Source organism: Betta splendens, chromosome 21 (genome assembly GCF_900634795.4).
Source record: "Betta splendens chromosome 21, fBetSpl5.4, whole genome shotgun sequence".
In the NCBI taxonomy this organism is placed as follows: domain Eukaryota; kingdom Metazoa; phylum Chordata; class Actinopteri; order Anabantiformes; family Osphronemidae; genus Betta; species Betta splendens.
In genome coordinates this window covers 7,617,702-7,639,020 of record NC_040899.1, presented here as the reverse complement: position 1 = coordinate 7,639,020, position 21,319 = coordinate 7,617,702, and the positions used below count along the sequence as shown (strand labels likewise).

At 48.0% G+C, this 21,319-nt stretch overlaps 2 protein-coding genes across 2 annotated transcripts; one reads left to right on the top strand and one right to left on the bottom strand.

The window, feature by feature from the left end:
• The first annotated feature begins 33 nt into the window (after positions 1-33).
• Positions 34-5,146, top strand: gpr143 (G protein-coupled receptor 143). Its single transcript, XM_029136683.3, has 9 exons — positions 34-1,396; positions 1,741-1,850; positions 2,180-2,274; positions 2,506-2,598; positions 2,796-2,905; positions 3,005-3,113; positions 3,234-3,351; positions 3,430-3,682; positions 4,493-5,146. The coding sequence occupies exons 1-9, from the start codon at positions 1,033-1,035 to the stop codon at positions 4,594-4,596; spliced, it is 1,356 nt and encodes a 451-aa protein (XP_028992516.1). The 5' UTR covers positions 34-1,032; the 3' UTR covers positions 4,597-5,146.
• Positions 5,147-5,209: 63 nt separating this feature from the next.
• On the bottom strand, positions 5,210-20,950 carry tbl1x (transducin beta like 1 X-linked). The gene is made up of 16 exons (XM_029137212.3): positions 20,768-20,950; positions 20,174-20,569; positions 11,013-11,118; positions 10,457-10,602; positions 10,156-10,375; positions 9,925-10,057; positions 9,620-9,761; positions 9,461-9,524; positions 9,236-9,333; positions 8,777-8,837; positions 8,552-8,673; positions 7,923-7,997; positions 7,699-7,826; positions 7,153-7,318; positions 6,965-7,066; positions 5,210-6,882 (listed from the first exon to the last, which is right to left on the bottom strand). Exons 3-16 carry the CDS (start codon positions 11,068-11,070, stop codon positions 6,856-6,858), a joined length of 1,542 nt encoding a protein of 513 aa, XP_028993045.1. The 5' UTR covers positions 11,071-11,118; positions 20,174-20,569; positions 20,768-20,950; the 3' UTR covers positions 5,210-6,855.
• Between the last annotated feature and the right edge of the window lie 369 nt (positions 20,951-21,319).

Sequence of the window (21,319 nt, the reverse complement as noted above, 5' to 3'; positions counted from 1 at the left end):
AGAGCTCTTGTCTCACAGGCTGCTGGAGTCGAGGGCGGCCAATGAAACGCCCGTTGTCTGACAGCGTCACAGGACATAATCAGCCTTCACACCTTAAGTTCCAGCCACCTGTACATGCGTCGTACTGCATGGGTTCGCTTCTACACGTGGACAGTGTGAGCTGTTGCACAGTGGAGGCCAGCAGGGGGCAGCAGCAGAGAGCAGGCCTGCAAAGAGCCGCTCAATGGTCCAATTATGCTCCTGTGGGACTTGTTAATCCCTGGCAGCAGACTACCAGGTTGCCGTCGCGTTGACTTGGTGCCTCGTCAGAGAAGGTGCGCGTGGATTAGAATACCATTGTACAAACTCAATGAATGCCCTCTCTGTAATACGGAATAATGGAAGGTCTTGATGCTTTGTTTGCCAAGTAAATCTGCGTCAAATGTCCGCCGGCTCCGTCAGATCTCGGGCCAAGCGAGCAGTTCCAGCAGCCGTTCCCGTGTGTGGATGCGTGGACGCCGGCTGCATGCGTATCAGGGACCCCAAACACTCAGCGCACGCGCGCGAGCAGCCGCCCCGCTGTGCTGAACGTGGGGATCGGCCTGAGCCTCGCTCGCGGCCGGGGACCCGGACTTGTGACTCCTGGACGCAGGCGTCTGAAGCGCACATCACCTCAGCTCAACATAGTGGAACAGATTTCCTGACCCACTTATGGGCTGAGAACGTGAAACGTGTCAGGAATTATAGTCAAGTATTAAAAAGAGACACTGTTCTGGCTTGAAACCTAACAGCAGTAAAAGATGAGCTGTGTATCTGTGTGGGATGTAAAAGGACACTAATTGATTTAAGACTAGTCAGTGTAAAAGCAATAGATCCAATAGTTAATCAGAATCCAATTGTTATTTTTACTCCATCTATTTTTTGTACGCATTCATGTTTTACTTTCATGATGAAGGCTTTTATCCCGCAGTAAGGCCTGGTATGTGAATCCACTCAGCCGCCCTTTGTCGGTGTCTCCGCTCAGCTACAACTGCGGGGATTAAATGGAAGCACATGATGGTTCGGCCCCGTGATTTCTCTGAGAGCTGGAGTCGCGCGCTCATTCCCTCCTCTTCCTCTTCCTCTGCGCGTCTCTCCTCCTCGCTCTCGGCCCGCTCCGTCATGGCATCCCCGCGGCTGGAGACCTTCTGCTGCCCGAACCGGGACGCGGCCACGGACTTCGTGGTCACCTTCCAGCCCGTGCTGTTCGGCGCCCTGAGCCTGGGCAGCGCCGCGCTCAGCCTGGCGCTCGCCGTCGTGCAGATCCTGCCCAAACGCAAGGCTTTCAGGAGACTGGGCCAGTACCCGCTGCCGCGGCCCGCGTCCTCCTCCAGGATCCTGTTCATCATCAGCGTTTGTGACATTCTGGGATGCGCAGGTAACGCGCCGACTTTGATCATGGATGAGACACGAGCGAGTGCGTTGCTTTTACAGTGTGACTCGTCTGGCTCCAATTACGCAAACAGATTCTTGGCTTTTTAACCCGTTATGTTACTTCAGCCTCGATTTGCATGGTTGGAAAAAACTAAGTATATGATAAATTCAGAATTCTGCATGTTTATATTATATAAAAAACTTCCTTGTAAGTTACATATTGCATTGCATTGTATGGATGAACCGAAGCATCGTCTGTCTCTACCACGTGCTCGTGTGTTTGCTGCCAGTGATCCCATTGGTTCCTGACTCACAGCTGGAGGCCGTGTGTTGCTTCTCCTCCCCCAGGTATCGTCGTCAGGTCGTCGGTGTGGCTGGGCCTGCCCAACATCATCGACAACATCTCCCTGGCCAACAGCACCGAGGCGGCGCCGGAGGTCTTCTGCGTGGGCAGCGCCGTACGTGCGACGCCCCTTCGGTCGCAGCTTCACTTTAACCCGCTGTTTGGTCCGAGCTTCACGAGCCTGACACATGACGGGGAAAGAGGCCCGCCAGCACATGATCTGGTTTATTGTAAATCATGTGTGATCTTTGAAAATCCCGATTCCACGGCTGCAGCGGGCGGTCATGTGTTCGAATGCGCGCGCGCGCACAAGGCGCACGTTTGCTCAGCCCCGTTAGAAGCCCACAAACAGCAGGTTAACGTGTTAGAATGAAGGCAGAGTGTCAACATTGTCCGTGATTATTTAATGTGGCGCATGTGAACGGCCCAGTTCGTGTGTTGCAGATGTGGATCCAGTTGTTCTTCAGCGCTTCTTTCTGGTGGACCTTCTGTTACGCCGTGGACGTCTTCCTCGTGGTGAAAACGTCTGCAGGAATCAGGTGCTCGTCCGCCTTCCGCACTTCATTATCGCCTGAATCACAGAGTTTAACACCAGGCAGGAAGGGAAAAAAGTGTCATTTACATCCAGCTAAACGTGTAAAACCTCCTTTTCACACTCTGCTTCTCCGTCTGACAGACGCAAAGCTTCACATCAATACCTCCCCCTCCTCCGCGGATGAGGCACTTTATCCTCAGGCCTCGGTCTCATGACTTGTTTCTTTCCCCATCAGCACCATTATCCTCTACCACATGATTACATGGGGCCTGGCCATGCTGCTGTGTGTCGAAGGAGTGGCCATGCTCTACTATCCGTCCATTTCTGAGTAAGCTTCTCCTTCATTCAATGAGACCATCCAACTAACGCCTCATCCACAGGCCGAGACACCACCCAGCAGTCTCCCAGCCTGTCGCCGATTTGGGACCTCGCTCATTGAATTTCTGCTCCACCATATTTAATAATGCATTTGAACGGAACCGAGCGGCTCCGGCCTCGTTTGTCACCCTGTCGCCGTCTCTGCAGCTGTGAGCGGGGCCTGCAGCACGCCGTCCCTCACTACGTCACCACCTACGCACCCATGCTGCTCGTCTTCGTGGCCAACCCGGTCTTCTTCAGCCGGACCGTGTCCGCAGGTCGGTTCCCCGCCCCGACGCCCCCCCGACGCCCCCCCCCCCGTTCCTCGCGTGCGTGTGCACCCGCTCACGGCCGCGTCTCGTCTCTCTCCCACGCAGTGACGTCTCTGCTGAAGCGGCGACAGGGAATCTACACGGAAAACGAGCGGCAGCTGGCCAACGAGATCAAGATGCGCTTCTTCAAAATCATGCTGGTCTTCTCCATTTGGTATGTTTCGGCATCGAAGGGCCGTTATAGGGGCAGTTTAAGAGTCTAAAGTGACCAAAGGGAACAAAACACCAGCATCCCAACACGTTTTAACCAGTACTCATGTCCTTCTTATTGAAGCTGGGTTCCCAACATCATCAACGAGAGTCTCCTCTTCTACCTGGAGATGCAGACAGACATCAACGACATTGGACTCAGGAATATCAGAAACACAGCCCTCATTACATGGTTTATAATGGTTCGTCACACATCCTAGAACGCACTCTCCCATAGACCCGTGTGCAGCATGTGAGGCTCTCCTGGTTTGCTCTCCCAGGGCATCCTGAACCCCATGCAGGCCTTCCTCAACACGCTGGCCTTCCACGGCTGGACCGGCCTGGACGTGGACCTCAGCCTGCAGGGCCGGAGGGAGCTGGCCTGGGACTCGGTGTCCACCTCCGTGCCCAACTCGGCCGGCCACAACCCCATGGTGGGCACCACGCTGCTCCACCAGAGCCACATCCAGGAAAGCAAGAAGATGATGGGCAACGGGCACCCCCACTCGGACGCCATCAGCGTCCTCTCTGAAGGTAACTGGGCGCTCAGGGACAGTAACGGCTCACCCGTGTATCAGGGCTGGTGAAGCTCACGCGACGCATCCTAGTCTTAACATGCGCGCGGGGCTTCCTGGTGCTGTGGCTGGTGACAGGCTGGACCAGGTTAACGTGCAACATCATGAGTTTAAAATCGGACACCTCTGTTAAAGTGTCACTTAGTTCTAAACGCTGCTGCTTAAGATAACAAGCTGCAGGCAATAGCAAAACTGTACTAGATGCAATACACCCACCCTCCAGTTTACGAGGCACATCCAGTAGGAGGGCCCCACGGTTTTGGTAGGACTCAGTAATCACAGTTTAATTTGACTGGCTGGTGCGTGTTCATCAAACGTCAGTGTACGCGCTGACATCACAGGAGAGACAATGTGAATCTAATAAAGTGAATGTTGTTCCCAATGTTCAAGGCATCTGTTGTGAGAAGCGTCTGTGAAAGTCCTAAAATCAATTAAATGTATTTTGGGATGATTTCATAAGGATTTGCTCTATTTTTTTAGTTGTTTGTGCTCCTTGTAATCGTGTGTCAACGCAATGCAATGTGTGTGTCGCCTTTCAGTGTCTCTGAAATGAGACATGTACCTAGAAATAAAGGTAATCTTTTAGCAGATTTATGTTTTTCCACTCATTTCTGTAGCTCAATTATAAATGCAATACAACGACCACTTGTTCTTAGCGGCTGCCTTTGCAGAGCATTGCTCAAATTCCCAAAATACATTTGTGATGGAGGTGTGTGTGCATATCCAAGCAGTGCGGAGCAGTAATCTACCCCTCATTTTGTCTTGCTAGGTTCAGAGTCTAGTACAGTTGAAATCCACATTTCCAGTGAGCTCCGAGACTATGACGATGTAGACGCTGACGGAGAATCGTTGGAGAACTCTGTGAGGCACTAGCTGGGGTCGTCCACGTCCCGCTTCGCTCCACATTTACTGTGTGACCTGGTTATTTTTAGATTAGTTTTGTTTTAGATTAGCCTCCATTGTCCTGGTGAGACTTTGCCAGAAATGAACTAGTCACCAGATTTAATTAGCTGCTAATTCACAATAAGTCTGCTTCTTAATTCCAAGCCTTTTCTTTTCCTTTAAGCTTTTTAAATCTGTCTGCTGCACAGTTTTACACTACAGAGCGATCGGCTGTACAGCTACTGAGGAGCCCCAGAGCTCGTCTGCTGTCTACTCGGCAAACAAGAAGACGACTTTTGTTTGGAGCTCACGTCTTAACCGTTAGAAGTGCCTTAAGTGCTAAAGAAAACATTTCTCCTCGCAAATTCTCAGAATTGGACGCACACTGGGTTTGAGATATGCACTCGTGATAATAGGCTCCCAAGGCACAAAAGAATCTAATAAGCTAATTAGTGTATTTAAAATAAAAAAGTTTCTTTGTTTTGTATTCTCTGTTTTATACTATATTAAATGTCAAACATATTTCTTAAGCTTTTGTTGGTGAAGGTTTGTCTTGTGAGTGTTTGTACCGGACGGACGGTCAAATCAAACCAGAGTCTGTGGGTTCTGATATCAAAATAGAGTGATTTATTCGAGACACTGAATGACTTAAAATGTTCTGTTTTGGAAATAGGTGACCGCGCCCTGGATCAGGGTGCAGGTGAGACAGTAGCCGCCACAGCACTCGTTACTCATGTGATACTGTGCTCCTCATTACGCCAAGAATGGCCACCAGTCCATAGCCCAATTCTCAGTCTGACACAGACAATAATGGCTCTCAGTAAATGAAAAAGACAAACCATGAAACGCCTATTACCATCCAGCTGAGAAGGAAAATAAAATTGGCCCTTTTCATTTCAGCAAAAGCAGAATATTCGCTGAGTCCACCACTGGAAAAAGTGCACTTCAAATTGCTCAGGCTGAAGTCGACTAACGGGAAGGGACCGGGCAAAAGGCTAATTAGAGTGATGGCATGTTTGATTGTAGACACTGACACTGGATCCCAGTAGCAGAGCAAAGAAGACTTGGACATGGGACCGTGATCGAATCAAAGGACACCAACCATAGCTGGGTTTGTTTGTGTTCAACTGCAGGGCTTGTTCTCTCCATGTTCTGTAGACTGATCTGGGAAAGTGCCAATTCTGGTCAGGCTGTAGTGGCTCCGCTCTACCCTGTGAAGGTGATTATTCTCTCCCACACCGTTGACCAGTGAACCGCCTGAATGCAGGTAATGGGATGGACATTTCGTACACGGCTTGAAAAAAAAAATCTGTTCCAACGTGTTGCTTTTAAAAGAAAAACCTCATGACACATGCAGTTAAAAAGCGTTGTCAGGTATTATAAGCAAAGATGTGACAGGTCTGGCCACTGACGGGCCCCTACAGGATGGCAATACTGTATATAAACATATATACACAGTATATAAGTCTGTGTATTAATCTAATTTACATAACTTTACATTCGTTAAATTTACATCCAAAGGGAGAAAATTCTCTCTAGAAATCACACTTTTCACATCCTGCCCACAAAATGACTTTCTAATCTTCGAGCTGGTCATTGTGGGAAGTTATTACTTGGCAGATTTTCCGTTTGCTGACCTCATCTTATAAGTGAGCCAAGAACGACCTTGTAGCGAACATTCAATTTTGACTTTCAAAAGTCCATCTGTGGAAAATAGAAAAAAAAAATGCAAGAAGTACTCTTGAATCAAACTATTCTCCACTGAGGAGAAGTTAAGCACCATGTCGACAGACGTAGCAGTGCTTCAGTGCTGATGTTACCTCTCTCACATCCCCGCTCGTTTGGAGGCGAAGTAACATTTACACAGGGGATTTTCTAAAAACACAACCGCTTCGCGTCTCATTAACACTTTCCTTATTCTATAAAACTCATTTTTGCGTTTCCACCCTTACAACCCGGTAACAGCTGGACCAGTGGCCCGGAGGGATCGAATTCTTCACTAGAGGCCCAGAGAGTTCGATTCCACTCACGGGGATCTTCTCGCTTCCCTCCGTTGTATCTCAATTAGGAATATCATAAAACACGGGAACAGACTGTAAGACTGAAGCTTGTTGGTCAGAAGCTGCTGCAATAGTCAGGTCTGGTGTCAGTCCACCTTAACAGCTCAGCTCAGCAATCCAAGTGTGCTTGCTGATGTCAGAAGAAGGCAATTTGCTGCATGTTCCAGGATCCATCAAAGTGTCAAGTTGGCTATTTTCGAAGGTCAAGAACACAAACCTGCAGGTAAAGAGTTAAGTGGCGTTAAACACAGTTCAAACAATCTTGATCTTGAAGCTTGATCTTGAAAGCCGTGACTTACTGAGCCGTCTGAGGCACTGGCACCAACTTTGTCCCCAGTGCTGTTCCAGCACACTTCAAAAATGCCACCAGTGCCCCTGTAGCTGTGCACCAAGGCTCCAGTCTGAAACGACACGACGAGCTCATAAACACCCAAATCCACACAGAAAGACCCAGCTTATTCATTGTTCCAACGTGCACAACACTCACAGTGGTGTTCCAGATGTGGACACACTTGTCAAAGGAGCCGCTGGCCAGGTGTTTGCCGTCGGGGCTGAAGGCAACGCTGTAGACGGGCTCCTGGTGCTTGGTGAGGGTGTGAATGCAAACGCCCCGCTCCACGTCCCACAGTCGGACCGTCGAGTCGAACGAGGCACTGTGTGCAGAGAAGTCACAAGTCACTTAGGAGAGCTGTGTACAGTCACTGGTTCATGTTAACATGATATATACAGTATATTGTTTAGTGGTAGGAATGAGGAATATCTCATTGCAAGACATTTTCCCCCATACGTGGCATTAGTGGCGGTGTTCTTTCCAGTGTGAGTTGCAGGCATGAATGCTCAGCAGGAGAGCGGGGAGTGTAAACGCCTGTGGTATTTGGACTAGAGTGTTTACACATGCACGCACATGTGGGTCAGGGAAGCAGGTTTTGCCCGCTCCTCGGAATGTCAGGCAGTAACATTACAAGTGTCCCCTCCAAAGCACATTCAAACACATGCAGCTAGCGCAGTAACGTGCGCTGTGCACGTCTCCCACCTGGCGAGCATGACGTTGGAGTTGGGGTTGTTGGTGCCTGGGCCGGTGGGGCTCCATTTGATGGTGTAGATCTCTTTACTGTGAGCCTGAAGGTCGTGGACACAGACCTCCTGCTTCATACTCCAAATCTGTGTGAAATAAGAAAGAAATAATTAGCATCTAAGCAGGACTGAACCGGAATCCCCACTAGGGCTGATAAAGCAGACAGAGACACGGGGGCATACCTTTAACGTCATGTCGTCTGAGCAGGATGCAAGCAGCATGCCTGATGGGTCCCACTTAATGGCGTTAACTTCATTCTGCAAAGACAAAGCCCATCAGCACGGAGCGCTCCCATTTAAGGCGACTTGTGCCTTGACCGATCGGCCGCATGATCAATCGGGCAATCTTTAATGTGTGCGATTCATCGGCTTTAGCTTCTGTCCGAGCTCGAGCGGGGCAGCCGCCTGCAGCCTGCACTGGGAATAATCCATGCACGTATGCTAATGGGAATCATTTGGTTGCTTCTCTGGGGTGCAGTTTATTTGCACTCGAAAAGAGCAGTGAGTGAGATTAGCAGATCTGCTCTGTCACACGGTGCAGCCAGCAACGGAGGCAGCTCACGCGTGCACAGCGTCACTCGACTTAATGTAGGTGCAATTAAAGAAAAAACAACTGTTTATCACAATACCTGTTAAAAGACTTCCGAGAAATTAGCCCATTTTAATAGCGCCTTCCGCACTCCAGCTAATTATACAGTGTGCACAGAAGTGCCGGTGAGGCGTTCAGGGACAGCACAACGCATCAACGCCACTTTTCCAGCCACTGGCCATGAGGAAACACGAAGGGAACCGCTAGTGAAGACAGCCCTTACCGTGTGGCCCTGGAACGTCTTGAGGGGCCGATCGCTGCCGAGTCGACACACGTGGATGCACATGTCTGTGCTGCAGGAGGCAAAGGTGCTGTTGTTCTGCCAGTCGACATCAAGGGCCGGCGCTGCGCGGGGGGTTCAGAGTCATTAGCGGAGGTGCCATGTCGTCAAGCTAAAAATACAAACCCCGCTAAGTAGGAAACACGTCGCGTAGTGAGCTCATGTTACCTGAGTGGAAAGGGAACTGCTGCTTGGCCTCGCCGGTGTGTGCATCCCAAATGATTGTCGTCTGGAAAAAGGAAACCAAGCATGAACGTATGCTTCTAAGCCTGACCTGGTTTACGAGCAGAGAGCTGCAAAGCCAATGCCAAGGAATTCATCCAATCAATAATTTGTTAGTTTTAAAATCTCTTTAATTAGAGTTGATGAAGTGTTACTATAATTAAGGACATCTATTCATAATTACATATGGAGACAATAGAGTTCTCGCTGTGTCTTCGGTTTGTACTGTACAGATCATTTAGCAGCACAGTTTGCATCCTAATTTATAGATACCAGACATAATGTGCGTTACAGATTTGCTTGCTTTAAAGGTTGTTCCAAGTCTAGAGAGTAAAGAAGAACTACAACATAAGGATATAATTATTGGAGGACACTAATCTATGCTTTGGGAGCTTTGTGAAATACCTTATCTACGCCAGCGCTGAGAATAGAGTTCCCCTTCTTGTTCCACTTTAGTGCAAATATGGGCCCTTTGTGCTGCCCCAAGGTGCTTGCCAGGTTTCCTAATGGATAAAAGCCGTGTTTATATCTACTACAACAGATCCTTTCACAGAGGTTGCATTAGCAACAACAGAGGCATAAAGCCAATGACCACTAACCAACATTATGATGGAATGATGGAAGACCTACCATCTTTCGTCCATATCCTGGCGAAGCCATCATATGAGCCCGTTGCCAGGAGAGTCCCATCGCTCTGTTGGATGGAACCAATCCGTTACTTAACCTGGTGAAAGTACATGGGATGCGTGTGTGTGTGTGTGTGTGTGTGTGTGTGTGTGGGGAACCTACATTCCAGTCGAGTGAGGTGACGTCTTTGTTGCTGGGGACGTCCTGGCCGCCTTCTCGGATACAGTGGCGCAGCACCAGCTGGGTGGAGTTGGAGTTGTTATTCTCGTTCAGGTTCCAGATTCTGGCGGTGGAGTCTCCTGAGCTGAACACCAGCGCAGCAGGATAGGTGTTAAAAGACCGTCGGAATAGAAGGCGCCCAAGTGATAATTCTTTTGAAGCCGTTTGTCACACAGAATAAAAGCCAAAGCCTGCGCGGTGCAGTATGAATCACGCAGGGCGAGACCCGCTTCGGCAGAGACGCTCACCCCGAGGCCAGGAGATCGCTGACAGGGTTCCAGGCACAGATGAAGACTTCAGACTCGTGGCCTCTCAACACTGTGGCTTTGCTGGCTGGAATCTCAACGTCCACATCCATGTCCATGGCCTCGCCGTGGTTATCTGAGAAGAACAGGGGAAAGGGGATGGGCTGTGGATCCAGATGTTTGCCGCTGGAGCGACGGCTGTTGGTCAGTTAACGGGGATGAGGCTCATCTTACTCATGGTGTGCGTTCCATTCTCGCCCCCGTTGACCGTGGCCTCTCCGTTCTTCGGCGCGCTGGGCTGGTTTCCGGAGGTGGACGCTGCCACGCCGCCGCCCGCCTGCTGCTGGGCTAGCTTGTCGCGGAAGGCCTGCTGCCGCGTCTGCACCACGTCCGGCATCACCGCGTCGATGAGGGACAGCGACTCGATCGGCCGGCCGTCGAAGACCGTGCCATCCTGTGGGAACAACGGCGGGTTAGAACATGGGGCCAGCGGGAGCTCTGGCTGCGTGCCCAGCTGGGTGATCCGTGCACTCGCCTCGTTGATGCTGATCTCTGCCTCCACATACTGAAGCCCTTTCTGCAGAATGGAGATGAGGGCTGCAGGGGGCACTAGAGTTCCATTGATGTTGGACTGGCTGATGTGGCTCTCTATGCCAAAGGTGAACGCTGAGTGGGAGAAACCTGAAAACAAAACACCATTTGCACTTGTTAATGAGAGAGCGCCGAGCACACATAATACAAACGCCTTAAGCGAGCCGACTGCGGCTGAATACACAAGTGGAGGGTAGGACGGACATTTGAGAGCCACGATATGCCAACGCTGACCTCCCAGAACGGCTGCTGCCTGGTGCTCTGCTTTAGAAACTGTCTCAATGAGAGCAGCTGGGATTTCAATCTATCCAAGCTCCTTCAGCAAATTAAATGTTGACATCTAAAGCGCAGGGAGATGACCTGAGCACAGCTCCATCTAAGATTCATCTATACACAGGCAGCACAGAGTCTCAGAATAGAATGCATCAAGTCTTCATTACGTAATACAAAAACAACAAGCGACTGTGTGCTTGTGTTTGGCAGAGGACGATGGGACACACCTGATTCCTGGAGGTATCTGTAGACCAAGAAGTTCACTTCGTCACTGGTAATACTCATCTTAGCCCAGTGAAAGGGATGAGGTATGTTGGAATGCTGCGCTCACTCCTGAAGACAAAGAAATATGACAGCAGATTAATATTTGGGTCCAGTGACATTTTTAAAAACACACTTAGTGATGCAGTCAAGTGTGGACATGCTCGAATAGACACACAAACACAGGACACCCCTGACTTCCAGCCTCTGTAAGTACAGGCTCACTCCTTTCTCCTCCACTGCTGCATGATTCATCCCCTTGACAATGTCAATAGCTGGGTCACTTCACCTGCGAATCCATGTCTAGTAGTGGCCATGTCTCCCCCGCCTAATGGGGCTGTCTATGTCTATTCACCATCCACCGCCGACTGAATACAGAGTCCCATTAGTGACCTAGCCGAGCATCAAGATAGAAAGACCCCGATAAAGCAGTAGGAATAGAAAATGTCAGTCTACTGGCAATCTGGTGAATTACACAAGAGATCGAGAGGCCAATTATTCATAGTAGAAAGCCTGACCTTCTCTTCTGAACAAATAGAGCTCATGTTCATCACCGTCGAGAAACAACAATGCAAGTATGTGGTTTTTTTTTTTTAATTGTGACATTTCTATCCTCGAATGGTTTATAAATGCCTCACACATCTGGGTTACGAGAGCAGAGAAACCACAAACACAGTGTAGAGGTTCACCCCAGCATCACCCTGATCGCTCCATAACAAAGAGCTCCTGCTCTACAGATTCAAAGTTGCTCAAATCTATAGAATCGTAACTCGCTTCCCTCGACAGGAGCCTTTGTCGTGACATACTCTGTGTCACTGCACCGGACGTTGGTTTTAAATGTTCTGACTGATCAGTGCAACTATTCAAGACATTTTGCTGAAACCACAAAAAAGAAAAAAAAAAAAGAGGAAATAAAGGGGGTGGTGACAGATGTGAAGGCTGCATGACTGTCTAACTTTCATTCCACACACTGTCCAGGCCTACTCAAGTTTCCCTCTCGTAGCATAGCAACAAGAGAGCTCGAGCAAAATAGACAGAGAATGGTGTTGTCCCAATTACCAGTGGGCATTCAGCCAGAGGGGTTGAACATGTTACTCACCATGAATTATTCACTTTTCACCTCAGCGTATCCTTTCACATAGACTCTACCTTTATCTCACAACAGGCAGGCTGAGGCGCTAGAGTTACAGCACAGTCTCAAATGGGGGCATCTACTTTATTCATATGGAAATTATATATAAATATACACCTGTCCTGCGAACAAGGGCAAGAAAAATCGGAATGGAATCCAACAATTTACTGTGATCACATTCCTTTCCTCCAAGCATACAAAACTAAGCTTGGCCACACACCAAACAACTGGAACCATAATTAACAGGCAGCCTGGAGGGGCTTCGGTCCCATCAGTGCAGAGCCGCAGCATTAATCCCTCTATCTGATGGGCCCATGGTGCCATCATCCATTATACAACTCCCTTGGCATCCGAGCCTACTTTGACCAAACAATGTGTTTTCCTGGAAACGAGACAAAATGCTAACCTCGGCAGCGGCTCCAAGGTTATCCTCCAACTCGCAAACACAGGAAGACATGAGCGGGGCCCGCGAGTGACTGAGGTTCAGGCTGGTCGGTGCTTAAACTAGGTGGGGTGAAATCTGTGGATGACTCCACTGAAAAAGAGGATCACAATCTACATAGCACAGATCCACTACATTAGATCTATAGGTTGCCCTAATCTGCCACAGAGACACAGAAAATGAGGAACGCAGAACCTCAGTGTAGATCAGCTCAGATTCCTACAGCTCAACGTTTACCCAATTCATTTTCACCCCCTGCTTCCGACTATAAACAGAACACAATACAGAACCACACACTAGAGCTTCCATCTGGGACAGTTTGCCCATTTGCTGACTTCATCCACGCACACTGGTTTGTTTTTGCTTGTACGGTCTTCACAGGAAACTCGAAACACGTAAGTGCCCGTGGAGGTTTCTGACAGCATTCATCGGAACCAGACAAAACATACGAGGAGCGAAATCAAACGGGACACCTCAGACGCCTGGCAGTGTTCCTGCGATTCCCGGCAGGGCGACCTGCTGATGTCACGCTTACACAACAGATGTGTCACACGTTAAAGTAACGCCGTCCACGGAACCACAAGACATGATGTGCTGCTACGCTGTCGCTGAATTTAGCTCAAGTCAGGAATGAGTCCGTCCCAGTAGTATCCAACTATATTACTGCACTTAGCTTGACCTCTTATCACAACAATGGCCAAGGAATAAAACACCGATTAACAAAATCGAATCTAAGCGCTGCTTCATTCATGTTATAACAACAGGTCAATTAATCGTAGCGAAGATGTAATAGTTTTCAATGCACAACATCCTGTCGACAGCTTTGGCCCAAACCACACACAGATTGAATTACATAGTGTTTACCAACTCATATTACACACGCAAGTGTAGCAGCACATTCTACAACCGCCGCCATTGTACATTAATATGAATCTGTAATTTTGGCTGAACACCCAGAAGCCAAAGCTTTCTGAAATTCTGATTCACAAATCTAATATTAAAAAAGGTACTATTTAGTTTTCATTTGTTACACACCAGTCACAACTATTTTGTATTTTAAAACACAACGCGGATGCCAAGGTGCGGTTTAGGTTTTTTAATTAGCATGTCTCACTGCAGGCTGATTAAAACTGTCAATGCATTGAAAGAGGAAGAGTTTATTGGAGCTTTAACTTCCATCTGTAGACGTAGAAGCAAATCCTTCCACAGGCGTGTGCACATTCCAAGAGCTGCACACTAACACCTTCCATTTTCACTTTGTGTGTCTCACTGAGAGAACCCGATCCTACCTGGCATCTAAGGAATACACAAGGCAACACAATCCATGTAGGTTTTGTAGTGTGATCTGAAGCGAAATGCAAACCTCTCGTGGGCCCATGGCCAATTTCTACACACCTGTTAGACTTCAGCTGCCCTGCTCTAAATAAAGTGCAAATAAGCTCTCCAACAACGCTGTAAAACGGGCTCGCATGTCACCGGAGTCTCATAAAACACCCCCCGAACACCTGAAAAATGATAGAACAATGAGAGCCGCACCGCAAGCCATCTCCTCCACGCGCTGGTTTGAAAAGAATGCCGCTGAAAACCCACGAACCGAGGACCTCATTTTCTCCTGAACTGTCACCTCCTGACAGATGTGCAAACAAGACCTGGAAACAGCAGCCATTTTCTCTTGAACTGCTCTGTTGGGTAAAACCCGCCTTTGAAGCTTCTGCCTGGGCTGCAGTCTTGATGAGGGGGGGGGGGGGGGGTTTGAGGACACAACTGTGGTGGGGGGGAGATAAATGATCTCCCAAACAGGTAGTCACAACAAGCGTTTGTGCATTATTCGCTGCCTCTCTCAATGAGTCACTTGGCGACAGCCGATGTAGGTCGGCGCGGCGAGCGGTGGGGGAGGGGTAGCCTTCGGTCTCTAGGGGAAACACTTCTCCCACACTTCCTACTTTTAATGTTCACCAGGGGTGGCCAACTGTGTGCCAAGAGAAACAGCAGCCTGCGTGTTTTTACTTCAAACCAGGATCCACCCACTGATTAACACTCCTTTAAGTACAGGGGAACAACACACGCACGAAACTGCCTGCTGATGCGATCAGTTGACATCAGTATGTGATGTTACTGGCCTCATCAGGGGTGACCACCTATGTCGCGTGCAGCTCCGACCTCCTGTTTTTTTTAGCAGCTACTGAAGGTCGTCTGTATATCGGCGTTACGAGGCGGGGGTGTAGTGCAAGTACATCCTGCAAGCAATAGGATCCCAATAGTAGGATTCTTGACATAGCTGCAGTAATCTGGATGTTGAAGTGTGGATCCACTAATACCAACACCAGGCACGTTCTCCATCAGGAGAATGGGCGTGGGATGACGACAGACGGGGCGATCGTCCAGTGGCCGTACATGATAATAAGCCCCATCTTAGGTGGGAAGTACATCAGAACGGTGACCCGCTTCACCCGAAGGCGCTTGTTACGGTAACTGGGTTACAGCATGTCAACACTTCGTCTGATTTCCTGCCCTAATCGCGTTTCTCCAAATAACCTGGTTTCATATGTGCATGTAAGCAGACAAAGAAGCCGAGACCGCAGGGCATGCACATGTTTACGCCTGTGTGGGGGTGGGTAGCGAGTAAATACTGTGTGGAGGAGACTGTGGGAATCAAAGAATAACACACAGAGGAAACAGCCTCGTAGGTGATATTCATGTTCACGATTAGGTAAATAAAAAAAACCTAATGTTTGTACTTTAGATATATCACTGTACATTCTGATTTCATCTATACAGAAAAACAGATTTTACAAGATTATTATAGAATAGGACTATATTGACGTGGCAACGAGCTACAACTTCCTGTCTACTTCACCTGAATGAGATTAAACGATTGCTACGGCTCCATTTGATCAAAATCAACAACCGGAACAGAGTTGGGTTTTTCCCCCATGCAGTAGACGTCATTACTCTTTCAACCTTCATCACTGACAGAAACAGGAATTACAATATCTCTATAGGGGCCATTCCTACTCATCCAATAAAAAAGGAACAAAATAAGTGTATTTTAGATTGGAAAGGCAACGCAAAGGCCTCAGCCGAGCAAATCTCTTTTCAGCAAGATGAGGATTGCACTAAATAAGCTGTAAACACAGCAACACGTCGGTGTGTTGCAATAAGTGTTGCCATGGTGACCAGAAGATCCTGCTTCTCTGTCAACAGCTGCTTATGCCACCCTAAATACCGTGCGACTCTCCTTGAGCTTTCCTTCCATCTGACGTCAGGGTCACACAAACAAAAGGAGGGAGGTGGGTTCAGCCCCTGGTTTTCAGCCGAGCCTCGACGGCTTCATTATTTACACGGTACAACATTAACACTGCACACAACAGATTTACCTTCATAGTGCGAGACTGTGTGCCCAAATACATCCCACACACACACGCACACACACACACGTCTGTGGTGTGACATTGAAATTACAAAGCGGCCGGAAATTTCACATCATGCAGCAGAAAACAGGGAACTTTCACTAGCAGGCTACAGATGGTCGTTTCGTTTCCGGAGAAGTGTGCTCAAAGCCACAATTCATGCTTTTCCTGCAACCACCTCATTCCTATCCAACTGCCTAAACACATACACCCAGCTAGCAAATAACTAGTTCATTGATCTTCATTTAGAGCTTTCATATCAGGTTGTAGCTTGTTACACGTCCTTCATGTAAATTTGAAAAGTGGATTCATACCAATTCTGCACAGACACATCTATGCTTCAAAGTTTGGTTTGTTTCATATTTTGAAGATTATATAACGTGTAAAAATGTCAACCCCTGCTTTCTGCCCAGTCACTACACTGTGCTCACCTAATTGAACCACATCACCCATGTTATGTCGGCAAAGCAAGCAAACAAACAAACACACACACACCCTTAGGAAGGCAAAAACAAGCGAGCACCGGGAGTGTGTGATCCCACGGATGTTCGTGCGTAGCAGTTGAGCTGCTGTGGCAACGTTGGGCCATTTTAGCACAGAGCACCACTTTATTAGGGCTGCTGAGGGAATTCCACACTTTTGATGATCCCGTTCCGGCTGTTTTTTGGCATTAAACCTAATTTTGCATGCTAAAGCGGAACCTGCCTTCATTTGAGACAAATGAAAACACCAAATGCAGATGTGCATGCGTCTTTAACCGCCTTGAAGCTGCGGAGGCTTTACAGTGGCAGCCCATTGCACTGAAAGCTGCTGAAAATGAAGATGTGTGGGTAACTGTGTTTCGAATCAAAGTCGTGATATATTATGACTCAAAATCAAGGCCAAAAAACTAGATCAGGACATCCCTCATCATAAGTAACGCAACATATCCTCACTAAGAACTAGTTACACAATCAGTGATACAAATACCAACAACCAGCAATTCATGGTAATAAGACTGTTTGTCATATCAGCCTGTCAGACCAGATGCAGAAGTCTTTATCAAACCACAGTCTATAATGACACAGTAACCTAAGATGCTGCTGGTTTCCACACACTGCTTCACGCTACATAAAATAACAGCCGAGTGGTGGTTATGCTGCTGCTCCCTTTATTCTTCCGCGACTATATGCTGTTCCTCGCCTTTACACAACACACAAACCAGCCCAGCAGATAGGCTTACGTGGCTGACTCAGCGGGGGATGAACAAATAATATTCCCTTTAGTAGAGAGGCGCTCATTCTAGCATGCATATGCTTGCACAACTTCCTGAACAGTCATACACCTGCATGAATAGCATTTAGAACAGCCTGTGTGTAAACGTTTAAGTAACAGGTTAACCTGAGCTTAATCTTACGTATTTGTCCCGTAAAACATGTATAGAAGTCATCCACCAAAGAGAGATTATAAATACACATGTGGACACAGTCAAGAAGCATCAAAAAAGGCCCTTGCGCTGCTAAACAGAGCTGGTCTAAATCCGAATAGAAGAGCTGCCCGGTGCCTGTAACCACTGCTTGGGCAGTTGGCCGATTGCCCACGAACGCTGCATGTCTCTTTAGGAGACAGAGAATGGCTCGCCTCCCCCCACGGCCCATCATAAATAAATAGTGCTGCAGAAATATTTGGACAGCCCGATACAGAGCCCTGCAGCACTACGAGGCTGACAGGGACTTTCTCAGGGACTTCCTTGCCCATCTTCTGAACAAAGGATATATGTCCGTTTTGAACACAGCCATAATAAATGTACGACATCTTCTCGTCCTCAGTTCAGTGAATCCACTGACAAAAACCGCTTTTTGGCACCACTACAACGTGATTCTTTGTAGACCGTCTAATTTTTCCCAGACCTCATTCAACACTGGGCCCAAAAACAAAATAATTTTGCTCAATTTCTGCCACTGAACAAAAGGCAGGTAGATGATCTGCAACCACAACATTCATTTATGTCCTCTAGGGACTCAGTACTGGGACGACTGAGAGAGGATCAAAGTGATTCAAAGTGTACAAGACACTGACGAAACATTGACCTTAATGACACATTTAGAGTGGAACAAATGTACATTCTTGACTAAAACATGAACTTACAACCTAATAAAACTCTTACTGTTCTTCTAATAGGCAGCACTAAAGCTGTTTCATAATGACTGTAATTAGGGTTCACAATAGGCTCTTACCTCTAGTGACTAAAGAGGTTAGTATGCAGACAATGGGTTTGAAATCAATATCATTACATTAACAAAAAGACCTTGCACCTGAAATATAGACAAAATACAAAATCATATCAAATAAACCTGTCTCTGTGTCGCTCAATGAATGAGTGGCAGCATATGCGAGCTGTGGTGTAGATGGCTGCACACGAGCTGTGTTAACCAAGTGTTCCAGCGATGATGTTAGTGTGAATGATGATGTAGACTGGTCTCAGGGAAATCTATCCAAGCCAAGCAAGCCATACCAGAGAGTTTACTACAGAGGTCATCGTGTACAAGAGGTGTTGATGATTATCTTATATAAAACCTGTGAAACTGGAGTTGTCTGTGGGAAGACTGGACCAACCGGTTTAATGTTTGTTCAAATGTGTCGCAGGTCATTTACTGTTGAAGGCTGCAACGCCTACGGAAATAGGTCAGACTGTCTTTAAGACCTTAAACTTGGTTCCTCCCTGGAACCTGGAAGCTTTGGAGAATTGTTTCCAGGGTTTTAAATTGGATATTTTCAGGCGCGTTATTGAACAGCCAGAGATTGAGGTGAAAGCGAAACTCTGTAGTCATAACGTTTACTTCAGTAAATTTGACTCAATTCCTGGTGATGTTGCAGGTAAAATCGCACATATAGAACAAACCAACCGATTGGAACGAAGCAACATCCTCATTCTAACAAGGCTGCCAGCCACCTACACGTTTAATTCAACAATGTGTTGTTGGTATTTGATCGACCGTGACGTTTTTAGAACTAGACAACCCTGTTACATAATGAAGCACAGGAGGTCAAAGGTGCAACAAACTCTAGCATGGTCTTTTCTTTTACGCAGATCCAAGTGTATCTGACACAAAGACATTATCATCCACTTGATGAACCAGACTCCCGCATGTTAGAGATTAAAAAGGCAAAACATTGACATTAGTAGCCAAAACATCAACCGCTCAGTGCAAAAGGCCTCTGATTTCGCCGGCTTCGCAAAGTGGCCGATATCGTAAACAAACAAAAGCCACTGAGTCAACAAGAGAATGGCAGCGTCACAGGGTTTAATTATTTGGGCATCTATTCAGGGTAGGTCAACATTCAAACGGCAGCGTGCTATAGCTGGTACTTAGCTCTGCATCATCCCAACGTGCTGGTGAGCAGACATAATAAAAGACGAAAGGCTTCCATGCCCAGAGACCATGTGAAACATCAAAGGTCTGTTAGGAGCGTGTCCCACAATTACCTCAAGTATAAACAGCCCGATTAGGGGCAATAATCTCCCTTTATGGGTAAACTGCTTTAAAGCGCCCTCGATCAGAATCTAAATCGCCTCGTTCTGTTCGTGTTCGTGTCAGACACAGTTTAACATTACAGTTATACAGTAACACGAGCGTCTAGTACAGTTGAATGCCTCTCCCCTCCCCCACTCGTGCGTTTCCTAAGTGTGCATGGCACTGGAAATATGTACCATTCATGTATCAGCTGGAACAGAATGACTGCAACTGCCCCGGTGCCTTTTATTGTGCCGGTGCCGTTGTATTTAGCCGTTAATAGCGTGCACACGTCGTTGTTCTTCACCCACACGGGACAACCGTCAAGCCCGTACAACTTGCATCACCCAGCTCCGCTGCTGGAAGTGGAGAAATAAGTAGTGCGGGGGGGGGGGGAACTGGGTTGCCCGACGAACTTACTGCGTAGAACCGGAGATTAACGGACACCGACGGGGGTTTCAGCACACGTGCGGAGTCCAGCGGTAACTAAGCCGCGCCGGTAACCCCCCTCATCAACGCCGTAATCACTCGTTTTCTCAAAGTCATTATGCTCGACGCGCGAAAGCCGAGCACGGCCGCACGAGCGTCTTTGAAGGCACCGCGGCCCGAACCGCGTCTGCCGCGTAGAGAGCGACTTTCACGGTCTTACCTTTGAGCGTGAGAGTGAACTCGTGGTGTCCGCCGCCGCCACCTCTTCCTCTTCCACGGGGAGAGCCTCCAACTTCACTTAGTTACGCCAGCAGCCACTTTCCTCCCATTGTGCTTCCCGTCATATTTCAGCCGCACTGTGTGACTCACTGGGGCTTAATTCGCTGAGCTAACAAAGCGTTTTCGTCCGGACGCACTCGCAACTGGGCGGCAAAGTTGATGTTAGTGTGTGCGTGCGCGCGCGCGCGTGCGTGCGTGCGGAGTTTCACCGATCACTGAGAACAGGAACGTGAAGAGCCAGCAGGCGGTGATCGACAGCGGGAGAGACGCAGACAGCGAATCGCAGAGAAGGGGGGTGGGGGTGGAGGTGAAGGCGCACTGACCTTAAACCTGAATACTGGAAACATCAAAACAACCACCGGTTAATTAACCCCTCGGATTATTTTACTGTGGCGTGGCCGCGCGCTGGCTTCCCAGCCACAGTGTGCAGTAGCAGAGGACGCAATAAAGACATAGATGCACGCGCTCGTCCTACTGTCTTAAGGGCTGCGCCGTTGCCACATAGCTACTGTATGTTTCATCATATGGTAAATACCAACGCAGAATGGCAGAATGGAGCCCGGCCCGGCTCCGAGGTGTCCCACGCGCGCGCTGGGTGTCGTTATCAAAACAACACGCGGAGTCGAAATCCCGTCTTAAAGTGTGTCACTGTGGCGATATTGTGTTTTAGTTCAGGCACTGAGCTCGGTCTCACAGGCTACAGTGTTGCCGATTTCCCCCCCTGAGCCGTTTCCCCTCCCCCACGCTCTTTTTCGCCTGCCTGGTCACACAGCGGTTGATTAATTCTCCTTTCGCCTTGGCCAGTCATTCAGATTTGGAAAGTAAATAACAAGTTGACATCATTACGGCTCTACACTGGTGTGACACATTCCTTCAGTTACCGTATATACGGCAGTATTTGCGCATGGTTTATTCCATACTAGGGCCACAATGTATGCATGTTTATATAGTAGTATATATGTATGGAAAAAGATGTTTTAATTCAAATAAAATTTTAGCGAATCTTACGAGGTATAAAAATTTTTCATATATATAATATAAGCAATGTACATTCTAGCTTTTGCTAAAATTTCTGGTGTTCTGCTAT